This window comes from Ammospiza nelsoni, chromosome 1 (assembly GCF_027579445.1).
Source record: "Ammospiza nelsoni isolate bAmmNel1 chromosome 1, bAmmNel1.pri, whole genome shotgun sequence".
Taxonomy (NCBI): domain Eukaryota; kingdom Metazoa; phylum Chordata; class Aves; order Passeriformes; family Passerellidae; genus Ammospiza; species Ammospiza nelsoni.
This window is the reverse complement of record NC_080633.1, coordinates 102,449,404-102,464,433: the sequence shown is the minus strand read 5'-3', so window position 1 is coordinate 102,464,433 and position 15,030 is coordinate 102,449,404. Positions and strand designations below refer to the sequence as shown.

Here is a 15,030-nt window from a genome sequence, read left to right as displayed (position 1 = left end):
ACTGGAAGTCTTGAGGAAACAGTAGACAGAAATACCAGTTTACTATACCCTGGGTAATGCTCTTTCCATATTTAAAATTACCTGATTTTTCAAGCACTTTTGGTAATTTTTAACTTTAGTTGTTTATATTTCAATCTATTGTATCACTGGTGAAAGGTACAGCAATTTTATAACCACAAGTATAGTAAAGAAAATCAGGCTATTCTTGAGAGACATGCAAATCCTCTCTTGGGATATTCTGTGTGAATCTGTATTAGTTTATGTTTCTAAACTTTGTTGACTTATGTTACTGAGACAAATTTTAAAAGGCTGGGTTTGTATTTAACTTGCACCTTCATGTCTTCCCATGAATTCAAGAAATACCAGTTTCAGTAATGTTCTCTTGCTGTGTTACATTACCACAGACCTAGGAAGGCACTGGGGTTGTGTTGCAGAGTGCAGTGTTGGGATGTGTGAGCAGTGCTCTCTTGGTGGCACCAACCTCCCAGGCTGCGTTCCAGTGCTGGCACTTGCTGGTGTGCATGTGGGAACCCCACGCTGTGTGACTGGGAGCCGTCACAGCTACCCAGGAGGAAACACTGAGGGCAGATTGTTCCGGGCTCTCTCTGGGGGACACCTGGCTCTCTGTTTGGAAATAACATCTCTGAAGTTCATCTGGAACCTTGGTGCCAGCCCCATCTCATTCTCATAAAACACAGTGAAGATGGGTGCTCCTGTAGCTGGTGGATCCACAGTTGCTTCTGTACCAGAGTGAGATTTGAATCCTTGCCCATGTCTGGATTTAGTTTACAAAAACCAGTAAGTGACATAATGAGTAAGCAGGGAGGAGAAGACCTGGCTGCTGGTTGGCCTTCAGTTAATGTTTGCATTTTTATGTTAAATTCCCCTTCGACAGGAACAGTTCTTACAGTCTTTTTCAGTCTTCTAGGAAAGTGTGTGTTTGGTAGTCCTAGGGAAGAGTATCAGCTGCAAAGACTGAGCTGATTCAACAATTGCAATTATCTTATGGTAGTTCCGTGCTTCAATACATTTCTTATATTTGTTTGACTATTACAAGCTATCTTCTACAGAGCAGTCAAGGAGGCTTCAAAATAGAGACAGTTCTTTTATATGCTGAAAAAATGCTGAGAGACTCTGCAGTCTGGTGTAGTTCAGAATTGGAAGGAGGACAGACTAAATGCCCCCTGGTTCTGCAGATATTCCACTTGGAAAAAATTCAGCTATAGTCTTGTGCGTGATATGCTCGGATATTATCAAGAGGGTAATTTTCCTCTGCCCAAAACTATTCAGGCAGCAGGAGCACTTGGCTGTCAGTGCTGCCTCACTCGAGCAGAGGCTCTGCCTGTGGGTAGTGGAAGAGCCTCAAAGGGCTCCTAATGGGGGCTTGCTGCCCACTGCCTTGGGGGACCTGGCTGGTGCAGATGGCGTGTCCAATGTCACCTTTGTTGACCAGGTTTCAGGCTTACTTTTCTTATATAGGGTACTGGGTATGTAAAATTAGAATTAGTGGACTTGAAAGTTGTGTTGGATTGCATGTTGCTGGGTTTGTTTGTGGGTTGGTTTTTTTTGTTGCTATGTTTGTTGAGGTTTTTTTGTAATCCATCTTTAAAGACTCCTGTGTTCTTGCCTGAAGGTGAGGCAGGGCCAGCTGCAGAGGCGTAGCAACTTAAAAGCACCTGGTGCATGTTTTAGACAGCACTTGGATGTTTGCTGCTGGAGTGGTGTGCTCAGCCCAGGGACTTGTTTGAATCTCTCCCATGTTCTTTTTAAGGCAAATCTGCACTTTCATGGGCAGGTATTGTTCTAGCGTTACTGGAATTGTGTTATTCATCTAGTAAAAAGTAAGTGCTAGTGTTTTTTTGGTTTATGTTTGGGGTGGGGTCTTTTGTATTTTATTTGAGGCTGAAACTTTATTAACTTCATACTTGTCTTTAAATTCATAATATTTTGGAAAAGGATTGGGACTTTAAGTGGCTGGAGTTTAGTTTGTTGTTAATTGAAATTTGTTAGACTTCTATGTATGCAGTAGATGATCCTTAACAGCAACTCTTACACTGTTGATTGCAGGAACATAGAGAAGTTGCCAGACAGTTGTTTTTATTTTGCATTTCCTTGACTATTAGATGGGAATCTAGCCCATAAGATGGACATAGCCATTATGAGTAAGTATATAAAGTATTCATTGTTTAGATCGTTCAGGAGCTCTGTGGCTTATCTTTGATATAATTATACAACTTGATTTAATCCTTATCCACTCAAGTGTGTAACTAAAGAAAACCTTCCGACGAGTCAGACGGGCACTGTTTTTTAATTCTTGTTGCTTCTTCCCTCTCCTCCTTACGTGCAACTTCTTGTTGTTGCTGTCTGGAAAGTAAACAGACTGACAGCTGTCCCCTTCCCTTGTCCTGCTTTGCCCAACAGCGGAAGGCTACGCTGCGTTTCAAGAGGACAGTTCCGGTGACGAAGCTGAAAGTCCTTCCAAGTTGAAGCGCTCCAAGGGAATACACGTCTTCAAGAAACCCAGCTTTTCCAAAAAGAAGGAGAAGGATTTTAAAATAAAAGAGAAACCCAAAGATGAAAAACACAAGGAAGAAAAACATAAGGAAGACAAACACAAAGAGAAAAAGTCAAAAGACTTAACTGCAGCAGATGTTGTAAAACAATGGAAAGAGAAGAAGAAAAAGAAAAAGCCAATTCAAGAGACAGAGATACCTCAAGTGGATGTTCCAAGTCACAGACCCGTGTTTGGCATTCCTTTGTCTGACGCAGTAGACAGGACCATGATGTACGATGGCATCCGCCTGCCAGCAGTTTTCCGTGAATGTATAGATTACGTAGAGAAGTATGGCATGAAATGTGAAGGCATCTACAGAGTTTCAGGTACTCTGGCCACCCTGACATCCAGGTTCCTACGGTCTTCACTTGCAAATTTATTATTTTATCATTTCCAACATCTAGGTACACTGTTTATAGTTCCATTAATTATCCAGAAGGTTAATTAATCAGGTAGTCAAAGTTAAGCAAACTTGTAGGTCTGAAGTACCAGAAAAAATTGGTAATGTCATGGTACTACTTAATGGCAGTAAAAACACACCTGTTTTGGCCTTTTGTCATGGGATGGTAGCAGTGAATAAAATGTGTTAGTATGTTGTATTTTTTCTTCTGCTTTAGAAATATAATGGTAGCTGATAGCAAAAGCAAACATGAGCTATAACCATTTCATTGTTTATGCTTCCCACTAAGTTGCTTTTGCCGGTTAGTCCCATTGTATATTTTTTCCTTGAAAACTTTTCTTTCAGCAAATTTGCTAATAAGCAGAAAATGCAAGTTTCACTAAGGTTAGCAACAGCAGCTAATTAACTGTGGTAGTTGTGTAACACCAGCTTACATAAGTGAAATCTCAGTTTAAGTCATGTTAGACAAAACAGTCCCTTTATTTGTGAGCTGCACCACAAATGCAGCTCCTGTAAGTACTTTGTGGCTACATTGGAGGGGACAAGAACAAGCAAGGAAATGAATTTCAGGAAAAGCATTTTGAATCAAGTTTCCTATTGCTGTAAACCAGTAATGAAATTATTTTCAAGGCTTCGTTAGCTTCTTCATGCTGTCCATCTGCATGGTGTTTGGTGGGCATGCAGAAATACTGCAGCACCTTAAGCAGTTGCTTAGTTCTGCCTAGTGACACATTTTGGTTCCTTGTTTTTTTACTCACAATGTGTTGGGATTTTTCACAGGTGTGTTTTCCTTAATTTCTGCTGTGTCCTTTGTACATGTTCTCCAGTGCAACAGCTCCCTCTTGTGCGTGTAGCGTTGTCTAAATTGAGAGCTCAGAGAGAGCCATGCCTTAGTGGCCTGCAGCTGTTGTGGTGGCTCATTTTGGCCATGAAACTGAGCATGTTTTCCTGGCATTTTCCAGGGGCTGAATGTGCCCAGTTGTGCTCATTGAGTATGAGCCAAGCCAGGGCTGTGCACCAAACTGTTGTAACCCGAGTGGGTGTTTCAGCTGCAAGAATGAAATTTCCCCAAGCTTAGGAAGATTGGAATGTCGCTGAGTTTATACAAACACCTTGTAGAAAATCTTGGCTGGGTTGAGTAATTGTGAACACACTTTTAATCATGTGGTGCCTCAGATCAAGGATCCTGTGTGAGATTCCTCTGCTGAGGAGGGCCAGCTGGAAATCTGGAAACTAAAAAGTGTGGGGTTTGTTTTGACAAAGGAAAGCTGTTATAGGCAGAGCTCATTGCACAGCATCTGAACTAAAAACATATTTGCTGCCTGGGTTAGGGATGGGTAATTGAACAGCCAGAAAGAAGCTTAATGCAAATACACAATTGATCTCGAGTTCCCAGCCTTTCCTCACCCTATTTTATGTTCCTTGATGAAAGGGAATGCTGGCACCAGTTCTGATTCAGAGCTCTGTCAGTGCTTTGGTTTTGCTTCATAGAAATAGTCAGTGCTTTTAGAACCAGTGACCATGTAATTTTGAGTCACGATTTTCACTTTGTTACATGTGCATAACTTTTAAAAGGTCCTTCTCAATTATCTGAAATTGTAAGGAGAGGTCAAATAAAGGCATCTCCAAAAACAAAAATTTAAATATAACTGTTACACATTTACAGTCAAATTTTCTCTTAATTCTTGATCTAACTATTTTAAGGAATAAAATCAAAAGTTGACGAGCTGAAGGCAGCCTATGATCGCGAAGAATCTCCAAACCTGGAGGAATATGAGCCCAACACAGTCGCCAGCTTGCTCAAACAGTACCTGCGGGAACTGCCCGAAAATCTGCTTACCAAAGAGCTCATGCCCCGCTTTGAGGATGCTTGTGGAAAGAGCACAGAAGCTGAGAAAGTTCAGGAGTGCCAGAAGCTGCTCAAAGAGCTGCCAGAGTGTAACCATCTCCTGATTTCATGGCTGATTGTGCATATGGACCATGTTATTGCAAAGGAACTAGAAACAAAAATGAACATCCAGAATATTTCTATAGTGCTCAGCCCTACTGTTCAGGTATGTGCTCCACACTGCAGGGCTTAGAGAGGAACTGCAGCCCAAGAAAGATTTCTTTGTAGGAATTCTTTTGCAGGTGGGAATTGGGTATTGTCTGATACAGTTTAGCTAATTTACAGCTCCTCTTTATGCCTCAGGAACCCAAAATGCTGGGAAAAGGGGAACAAAAGTCTTTCTGCATGTGGGCTTGCATACTGTGGCTCTGATATTTGGGTTATTATCAGAGTATTACAAAGACTGCTGTCTTTCAATTCTGTCATAAGGAGAAGTAATTTAATGTTGATTTGATTCAATAATTCATACAGATACACAATTTCTGTGGGGTTTTGATTAAGTGATAGTTTAGTTAAGATATTGTTGCTTAATTTTAATATCAGGCTAATGAACCCTGTCCTGCACATAGATCTTCCTGGTGCAGTAGTGACTTAGGTAAAATGGCTTTGTTGTCTGCAGCCAAATGGCTGGGGATTAACAACTGACTTGGTTTTCCAGTAAGATTTTGTGGTTTCTGGATTGCTTGATTCCTTAATAGACATCTTGGAAATATTTAATTAAATACAGCTCAGAATTAGTCCTGTGCATGATGAAAACGTGGCATTACTGGGTGTGGATCTTCTAGAGCAACCCCACAAGTTAGAAAAGCCTGACTTTATAATTAGAGTTCAGGTGGAGGCCCAGTAGCAGAAGGGCCAGCTGTTATTCCTGGCTTTTTTGCTGTGCCAGACACCTCTCTAGCTAGGAAAAGAAGTAACAATGAGGGTAAAACAATGCAGGCCCAATCATGTTTTGTTGGTAACTAAATCTTAGCAATTGAAGTGCAGGTAATGACACAACTCTAACATTTGTTTCAGGATAGTTTTTTAAATGTCAGTGGAAGATAAAGTATCAAAGTAAATATACTTGCTTCTGTCTAAGGTTAGAACAAGGAATATAGTGAAAGATACTTTCATACTACCTTTTCCTACTATATTAAGTCATCTGAGAGAGAAGCTGTAGAGAATACTTAAAGGTTGGGGGAAGAGAGAGAAGGTGTAGCCAGCCATCAGGTATAACACAGTAGGCTTGATGTTCCCTCTTACTATCTGTCTTTATGTGAGCACAAAGAGATTGAATGCATTTCTACGTCTATCAGTGATGGAAATAATTCTGGTAGGTTAAGAGATGTGAAGATGCTGAGTTTAGTATGAAAGTGTCTCAGATGCACAGGTAAGAGAAACAGTGATCTCTTGAGGCCAACACTGCATTGTTGAAAGTAAAGATAGTTTTAAATCCAGATTTTAATCTCAAGACACACTGACAGGACTGTGGCTCACAGAAAGGTTTACTGAAGGCTGCTGTTTCTGGAGGACACTGTGCTTTGTAGATAAAGATGATGTGAATAAATCATCTTAACCAATATCCTGTCCTTTTCAGATCAGCAACCGTGTCCTGTACGTGTTTTTTACACATGTTCAAGAGTTCTTTGGAAATGTGACCCTCAAGCAGGTGACAAAACCTCTTCGCTGGTCAAATATGGCAACAATGCCAGCACTTCCAGAAACACAAGAGAGCATCAAAGAAGAAATCAGGCGGCAGGTTGGCAATTACTTGAGTGTTTTTCTGTTTATCTTTGCCCTGGCTTTTATACATTCAGCAGAAAATTCTCCTAAGTTTGTAACATGCACTTTAAGTCCATCACAATTATCCTGTTGGTGAGACCACTGGGAAGAGCTTGATGCTTTCCTTTCCTTTTTCATGTGTGGAAAGTTGTTATGGTCTTGTGATGCTCATAGCTGTGTCACCCATGGAGTGCTTTGCTATGTACTTTGGCTGTGGGAGGAGGGTCAGGGGAGCCCATTAGGGAGGGTGGTTTCTTTAGTACTGCTCTTCAGCTGGCTCTGGATCCATGCTGGGCTTGTGTTAACACTTGTTCATGGACATGCCAAGGTTTGAAACCAGAACTCCCAGCCCATTGCCACAAAGCAAGAAAGATCTTCCTTTTCAGTCTGCTCTGGTACAATATATTTAAAGATGATTTCTTTGGCAATCTTTCTAGGAGTTCCTTCTGAACTGTTTACACAGAGACTTGCAGGCAGGGATAAAAGACTTATCCAAAGAAGAGAGACTCTGGGAGGTGCAGAGAATCTTAACAGCTCTTAAAAGGAAACTAAGAGAAGCTAAGAGACAGGTGGGTAACTTTCCTCTTCATTGGCCAGACAGCTAAAGCAGGGATCCTAATCCATAACAGTGCAGAGACACCTAGGCAGATCAAAACACCTTTCAGTCTTCTTTGCTGCAGATTTTCTCATTTTAACTTTACATGCCTGATGAGCAATTGTGTTTTCTGCTTAGCTGGCTCTCATAGGGACAGGGAGATCTTCACAGCTGTTCACAAAAAATGTGTATGTGATGAAAACCTTAATGTTTGCTAGGGAACATGCTCATTGCATTGAGTCCTAGAGTACCAAGAGGAATTACTGGAGGACTTGAGGTTAACAAATCTGAGAAGTATTTTTTAAACTATTTTATGTCCCACAGATGGGACAGACCGTGCTCAAAATTTGGAAGACAACTGTGATGGTGGTTCTAAATTTGGAAAATAATGCATTCAAAAAAATATTTTTTAGAGTAAATACACTGACCAGGGAAGCTGTCCCTTTAAATGTTGTTTTCTTTCTCTGGCAGGAGTGTGAAACAAAGATTGCACAAGAAATTGCTAGCCTTTCAAAGGAGGATGTCTCCAAAGAAGAAATGAATGAGAATGAAGAAGTTATAAATATTCTGCTTGCACAGGTAGCTGGCAGGCACTTACCTGTTTGCCTGGTAATGGTATTTTATATTTCAGATCTATTAAACACTTCTTTGTCCCTTCTGATGCAGAGGGGACATTGCAGACTCAGAGGGGTCTCTGTGTACATTAAAACCACAAGGCTTTGTTTTAATGGCCAGTGAAGCAGGGAAGGAATGCTGACTGCAGGAGTCAGCCCAGAGCTGAGGAGACTCTTGGTAACAGCAGAAACTGTGAAAGAAAAAAAGTGGCCTTTGTTGTTCATGTACATAGAAAGCACCACTTCCCAGTGTAGCCAGGTTCAGTACTGTTAACTGCTTTCCTGCTGATCAAAGGAAATAAGGCAACTCTTTTGGCTTTTTTGCCTTCTGTTGCTTCCCCCAGTAGCTTTGAAAATGAATATAAGGAGGAAAGTACAGAGGAGAGAAGATCAAAGACATGTAATTCAGTTTTTCTAGTTATTTTACTGGCTGGCCAGAGTTTTCTCCTGTGATTTAAGGAAAGGCAGCCAAACATGCCAGGATTTGGTGTGTCATCTCCACAACTATTCAGTATAGTGATTATCTTGAGGATTTAGAACAGACATTGTTGGGTTTGAACTTTTTATTTGCTTTGAGGTCTTGATGGATCAAAGTTCAAAGCAGACATGCTAACCACTGCCACTGAAAGTATTTCAGAGAACAGCATCATCTCATACTTATTGTATGCTCCTGTAGGAAATAAAGTCAAGGCTTTAAGTGAACTAACTGATCATTGCAGGAGAATGAGATTTTAACAGAACAAGAAGAGCTGCTGGCCATGGAGCAGTTTCTGCGGAGACAGATCGCCTCCGAGAAGGAAGAAATAGATCGGCTCCGAGCAGAAATAGCTGAAATACAAAGGTAAGGGGCCAGCTCACAGCAGAGCCCAGCCAGGACAGCATGCTGGGATTGAAAGTGCATAAATGCCTTGCTGAAAGAATACTCCAGACCACACTTAAAAGCTCACCCAGTGAACATCACAGTTGAAAGCCACTTGTTTTTGTTGAAGTCTTGACAAATTTGAATCTTGCAGGATATTTTCTATTGTTTTAACAATGGAATTATGATCTAAAGGAAACTTGACCCTGTGCACTAAAAAAATCCCCCTGTAAAATCACTGCTTTATTTTTTTTTATTAATTAAGCTTTGAAAGGGAAGTCTGATTTTGCTCTTTAAACCACTGGCAGATGATTGAGGGGATGAAAGTTAAGTCTCTTGTGTTGCTACAGTTCTGGCAGACTCAAGGAAGCGTTTAAAGTGGAATTTGCCCTTGCTCTTTCAGTCGCCAGCAGCACGGCCGCAGCGAAACCGAGGAATACTCTTCCGAGAGTGAAAGTGAGAGTGAAGATGAGGAGGAGCTGCAGGTCATCCTGGAGGATCTGCAGAGACAGAACGAGGAACTGGAGGTAGGATTTGGTTCTTAGCATTCACTGGTTCTCTCCTGTGGTGCTTATGTGATTGCACAGGTGCAAACTGGTTGTGTGCATCAGTTTTGCCCAGGCTTGTGACCCACACGCAGCTTTTAAATCACTGCTGTGTGCGAGTCCCTGTTGCTGCCTGGGCCAGCAGTGCTAAACAACACCCCTGAGCTACAGCACAGGAACATATTGTCATTCCCTGACATTTGTTTCCCTTCCCTAAAAGATCAAGAACAACCACCTGAACCAAGCGATTCACGAGGAGCGCGAGGCCATCATCGAGCTGCGGGTGCAGCTCCGCCTGCTGCAGCGTGCAAAATCCGAGCAGCAGGGCCAGGAGGAAGAGGAGCCGGAAAAGCGCGGGGGCGTTTCCCAGCAGCAGAGAGACACTGTCCTGGAGACAAAAGCAGCCAAAGAGCAGCCAAAAGCAAGCAAGGAGCAGCAAGTCAAGCCATCCCCAAGTAAAGACAGGAAAGAAACTCCCATTTGATCCGGCTCCTTGGCTATGCACGAAATCAACTGAACTGTGCAAATTACTGTAATTTGAGTCAAACTGCACAACTTATTGGTGGCTGTGTACATTCTGTAAAGAAACTTTTCTTTTAAGCCCTGGAGACTTTTGTCTCTAATACTTGTGGCTTCTACTCATCAGACTCAGGTGAGTTTGGAGAGGCCAGAAGAGTTTTCCAGTTAGTATCAGATTATTTTAAGACTGATTTCCTTCAGGTGATTCAAAATAATTCAGTAACAGTTTTATTTCAAACCAAAATCATTATTTACATTCACTGGAGCAGAATTGGAAGATCTCCTTTTCAGGAAAACAAGACCCACCCACACTTACTAATGATTTGCCTTGTGGATCTGTTCATCCTCATTCACCATTATCTCTGCTTATTAACCTAGTCACTTCTTGCTTGTGCCTTTGATACCTTTCTGATGCAGATTATATACAAGGGAGCTTTAAATTTATTCTGGGTTGGCTGAAACGGTGGGAGACTGTGGGGTATCATGTTTACCTAACATGCCCTTAAGCTTCATTTCTGTTCTGAGATGTACTGAATAAGTGTAAAAACTTGAGAGATGTTATTTATGTCCCCGAACGGTGGAAATGTCCGTGTCCTTTAGCGGTGTAGGTAACTCACTGACTCATCATTAACCACCCTCATCACTCCTGTTTGAGACAGGCCCTGATCACACTGCTGCTGTGTAGCCAAGCGCTTTGTCTTCATCCATTTTAAATGTTTCCATCTCTTGGAAAAAGCCACTGCTTGTAGGCAGGGATGGGAGTGGTCGTGTCTTTGGGACGTATCTGCCTGACCAAGCAATACAGCATTGCCCCTGCACAAATGCCAGGCACTTGGGATTCCAAAGGAGCCCACAGAGCCACGCCAACAGGAGGCACCGGGGGTTCAGCAATCGCCTCCTTTTGTTGGTGTTTAACAAACCAACCACCCCTCCCTGGGACTTGGTTTGGGTTTGGCTGTTTTTAATGCTTCTGCCCTTCAAAATCCTCCACCCACACTGGCATTTAAGGGCCCTTTAATGTTTTGGATACGCTCATTGGACTCAGCCCTCAATCCATAGATAGACAGAAACTCCACAGAGTGCATATAGGCTATCTTATTTTTTAATCTGGATATTTATTTTCAGCACCTGTTGGATGTGGTTTTATTCTTTATCTATTGCACTGTTGTGAATCATTGGCCATGATTTGATTTTTGTACAAATAATGCTTTGATATGTTATAGGAAAAAACAGCATAGTATTTTTTTAAAATTTGGAAAAAAGTTTATAAACACAGAAAATGTGATCAGATTACAAATGTAAACTAAAGCATTCTCCCTTGCCTTCGTTACATGCATTTTATATTTGCTGGCAATATTTAAACTTTTTGTTTGTTTAATTCACACTAATTCCTATTGAATTGTCATGGATTTTTCTAATGTTCTTCAGACAAATCTCTTAATATTGGTTAACTTTTATTTTGTTAGGATTGTATTTATCAAGCAAATAAATTCAACAGCCATTTGAAAGTAGTTTCTCCTTCATCTACTTCATAATGCAGATCACAGTTACTCTTCTCAGGTGGGTGCCTGCAGCTGAGAATTTTCTATGAAAAATTTCTCTTAAGGCCTGAAAGAGGTGGAGCTGTTGCCCGTGCAGCAGCACAGCTCCTGTAAGCAGAAACCAGGTGTCAAAGGACCTGAGAGATGTTTGAATTGTTCTGTGCCTCAGCACAGGTGAGGCTGGGGCTGCGCTCCTGCTCCTCCCTGCCGAGGGCCCTGGCTGCCCCAAGCACCGAAGCAGCTTCCTCACCCCACTGCCTGCAGTGAAAAGGCCACGGAAAGCCTGCACCTGGCAGCTATGAATCAGTAGCCAAAAAAAGCCAAAGCTAATTTCAAATAAAGTGGAAAGTGACTACAGCACAATAATCTGAGTGTGCTGTTCAGATCACATTATAAACTTCTCAATCCCAAGGCCCACAGAAAAATACCTGAGCAGCCTGGGCACCTACGTGAAGCACATCCATGTCCTAAAGGACCAGGTTATATAAATCAAAGTGTCATTTGAGCTGACTTAAAATGAGCCTCTTTGCAACACCTCAGAGCCTGTGTGTGCCAAGTGCAGCAGCAGCATCTCTGTCAAACCCTTTGGACAAAATACCAGACTGATTTACATTTACTGAAAAGAGGCAGGAACAGCCTCACAACATTATTCCCACTGTTCTGGACTTAACATTTCTGAGTGATTGGCCCTTGGCTTCCTTCTTAAAATCTGAGTACTTCCACTGGAGGTGGCCCAGGTGATGGGATGGGTGACAACGACACACCTGGCTTGTTCTGACACCCCCTTCCAACAGAGGCCCGGAACAGATCGGTCACATCCGACAGTCAGAAGCCCAAGGGATCAGGAAGCACCATATCAACAAATCATTGGGATTCCTGTGCCAGTGAGGCAGGACACAAAGAGGGGGGTTGCCCACAGGTTACTGAAATCACAACAGCTTTTATACCCATTGAAATACTGCAGCTGTACTTGGAACAGCCTCACACATCTGGCACACCAAGCAAGATTTTTCCCTCCCTCTTTTTACCTGAAAAGCAGCAGCCTGAAGTGAACTTGTATTGTCTGAACAGCTAAAAAGAACTGGGGTTGTTTAGGTTTTTTTTCTGAAAGATAACAAAAAAATAAAATGTTAGATGGGCCTCCAGAAATTCATTGTCCTTTACAATGGACACGAAGGACTCCTGTACAGAAGGTTTCCACCTCTATTCCCTGTTCCTACACTAGCACTGGGGGGACTTTTATTTCTCTGTCCCCTCAGATTAATGAGTTAAGTAGCAATTTTTAAAATCTATGTACTGAAGCCAAGAATTTGATACCTGACCATGTAAAGCTAATTTTTTTCAATTAAAAAAAATAGATGACAATTAAAACCTCAACCTGAACCTCTGCCAAAGAGGTCTGACCAAGCTTCATCTGTCAAGGTTTCCATTTCTCAACAAGCAGCTCTTACTCCCAGTGCTTCATCTGCACAGGGAAAAATGCCTCATCCAGACCTATATAACATGGCTTATATCCAACAGCACAAGTTCTCCACTGTGCTCTTTAAAACACACTCCAACAGCAGAAGGCACAGCACGGTGCCCTGTGCCAGAGCATGGCTGTCTGTCCTTCCTGTCCCTCGGAGGAAGCCCTCGGCTGCTGCCCCACCCTCTCCCAGAGGGGCACAGCACCTGTCAGGACAGGCCCCTCCCACGGCACTCTGCATTGGCACTGTCACTGCTGACACAAAGGACTTGCTGCCACATTTCCTCTGGAGTTTCTTGTGTTGCTGCCTTAACAGCGTGAGCTGGAAGCTTTGCCAAAGGATGACACTGCACAAACATATGATTCTAAACCAGACAACCCCACTCCCACAGCCTGGAAAATTCCCCATCCAAACCATGAGAGTTCTCAGACCAACCCTGCAAACTGGGCTGCTCTGCATGGACTTTTCCCCTTCCCAAATCCCTCTTCCCTCTGAGCCCCCTGGCCCAGGAGAAGAACCACAGCTGGTCCCTGGAGGGGGAAGGGAGCTGTGAGCACAGCCATAGCCTTGTTCTCTACAGCTCCACAGATCACCATGGCAGTCTGCAATCCCAGCATTTTGTATTTGAGATGGGAATACTGCAGCCCACATTTCTGCACCAATGAACACCACTTGCTGCCACACAGGGGATGTGCCTGGGAGTCCCAATGAGCTCCTGCTGCTGCACACTCCCACTACTGAGAGTCACTGCCTGGGCTTATCCCAGTGCAGGGCCCTGAGGGAGATGGGGGCAGGACATTTCTGCTGACAGCACTGCCTACAGGAAACAGTGTCAGGCACAAAGATCCAGGAGGTGACTGGAAAAAACTTTAAAAAAACCCAAAACCCTCAGCCAAGAGACCAGAAGAAACCATGAGATCAATGACCAGTACAAGAAAAATGTTCTGGCCCCATTTTTGCCTTTGTCAGTACCTTACTCAAATTGAGTTTATTTGGGTTTTTCTTACACCGCAAACCCAGACTGACTGAAAAATAAATGAAATTCCTTTTGATGTTCAAACAGTGCATCTCTCCTCCTCTCAGCCTTGCTAAAAAACATGCAGAGAAGTGTGCTCAGTACCTTCACTTGTCACAGTCACAATCCCAAAGCACCTGCAGGTAATCTCTTTAAGCATTTCCCACACAGAGACGTTACTATATGTCTGCAGAAATAGGTCACGGAATTTCAAGCAGACAATGATCAGAGAGCTGTAAGATGTTTAAACATTTGGTTATTTATTTCTGCTAAGTGACAGGGTATTCTAATCAGCTAGATGTAGCCCAACCTCAACAGCAACTGAACCCTAAAATAATCCCATTAACTTGGGCTCTTTATTTATTTTCTGATCTAAACAGAATGTTAATTAAAACTAACAGGCGGAATCTGAAGGCACTCGGGCCGGAGGAGAAGATCATGCAAAATGAGGTTTTCTGTCATACTCTCATATTTTAAGGCAGTCTCTCAGTAAGTCCTAACTCTGCACATACAGAAATGATTAATCACTTCAAACATCCTTTCCATGCTGGCACAGACAGGGAGACAAACCCTTCCCATCAGTATCAGGGAGGACAGAGTAAGTGGAATACAGAACCAGCTTTTGCCCATCTGCCTGACTCAGAATCTTCTTATCCTTCCTGAAAGCAGGTCAGAAAACGTGAGGTGCTCACCAGCTTCCCCAGCAAAAGACAAGGGACTAACAGGAGCCTTTGCCAGCAGGAGGGAGCTCAATCAGAGAGTGCCTGAGCCATGGGACAGACTCTGCCCTCCTGCCCCTCCACTCCCAATCAGCACCTCTGCAGCCTGACCTCTGGCAGTACAGGGACAAGGGGCCGAGCACTAACAAGGCTGTAACAAGGACCCTGCTGTTCTGTTGTCCTAATGAACCCACGGGGCCAGGAGCTTGTGCAGCAGCCATCTGGGACATTCAGAGCAGAAAAAAAAACAGTTTCCAAGCCTTGCTCATGTCTTGGTTATAAATAAACCCCCCCCTCTACAGAGTTGCAGACATTTGCCAGTTTTATTGGCATGAAATCTGCAGGCAAGTGTGGTGAGGAAACAGCCATACCAAACTGATGGGTCCCTGGGGGAGAGAAACAACTGAAGGGAGAGAAGCTGCTGTGGAAAACAGCAAGTGGGAGTAAGGCAGCACTGCAAGCAGGACATGGGAATAAAAGGAGTTTCCTGTGAAGAATTCTCATGAAGAAGATGCAAGATGAGTGAGCCAAAAGATTAAATGGCAAACAAT

General features: G+C 42.9%; 1 protein-coding gene across 7 annotated transcripts in view; it reads left to right on the top strand.

Moving 5' to 3' along the window:
* RALBP1 (ralA binding protein 1) overlaps positions 1-11,246 on the top strand; it is a 32,851-nt gene extending 21,605 nt beyond the window's left edge. For 4 of the 7 annotated variants that reach the window (XM_059470419.1, XM_059470436.1, XM_059470427.1 and 1 more), the window contains exons 3-10: positions 2,422-2,880; positions 4,659-5,008; positions 6,422-6,583; positions 7,044-7,175; positions 7,673-7,780; positions 8,535-8,656; positions 9,078-9,201; positions 9,440-11,246. In XM_059470419.1, the coding sequence (XP_059326402.1) occupies positions 2,422-2,880; positions 4,659-5,008; positions 6,422-6,583; positions 7,044-7,175; positions 7,673-7,780; positions 8,535-8,656; positions 9,078-9,201; positions 9,440-9,703 (1,721 nt within the window). In that variant the 3' untranslated portion in view covers positions 9,704-11,246. Of the gene's footprint in view, positions 1-1,719; positions 1,842-2,067; positions 2,163-2,421; positions 2,881-4,658; positions 5,009-6,421; positions 6,584-7,043; positions 7,176-7,672; positions 7,781-8,534; positions 8,657-9,077; positions 9,202-9,439 lie in introns of those variants that run through there. The other 3 variants (XM_059470454.1, XM_059470468.1, XM_059470460.1) reach the window with 2 other exon arrangements.
* The last annotated feature ends 3,784 nt before the right edge of the window (positions 11,247-15,030 follow it).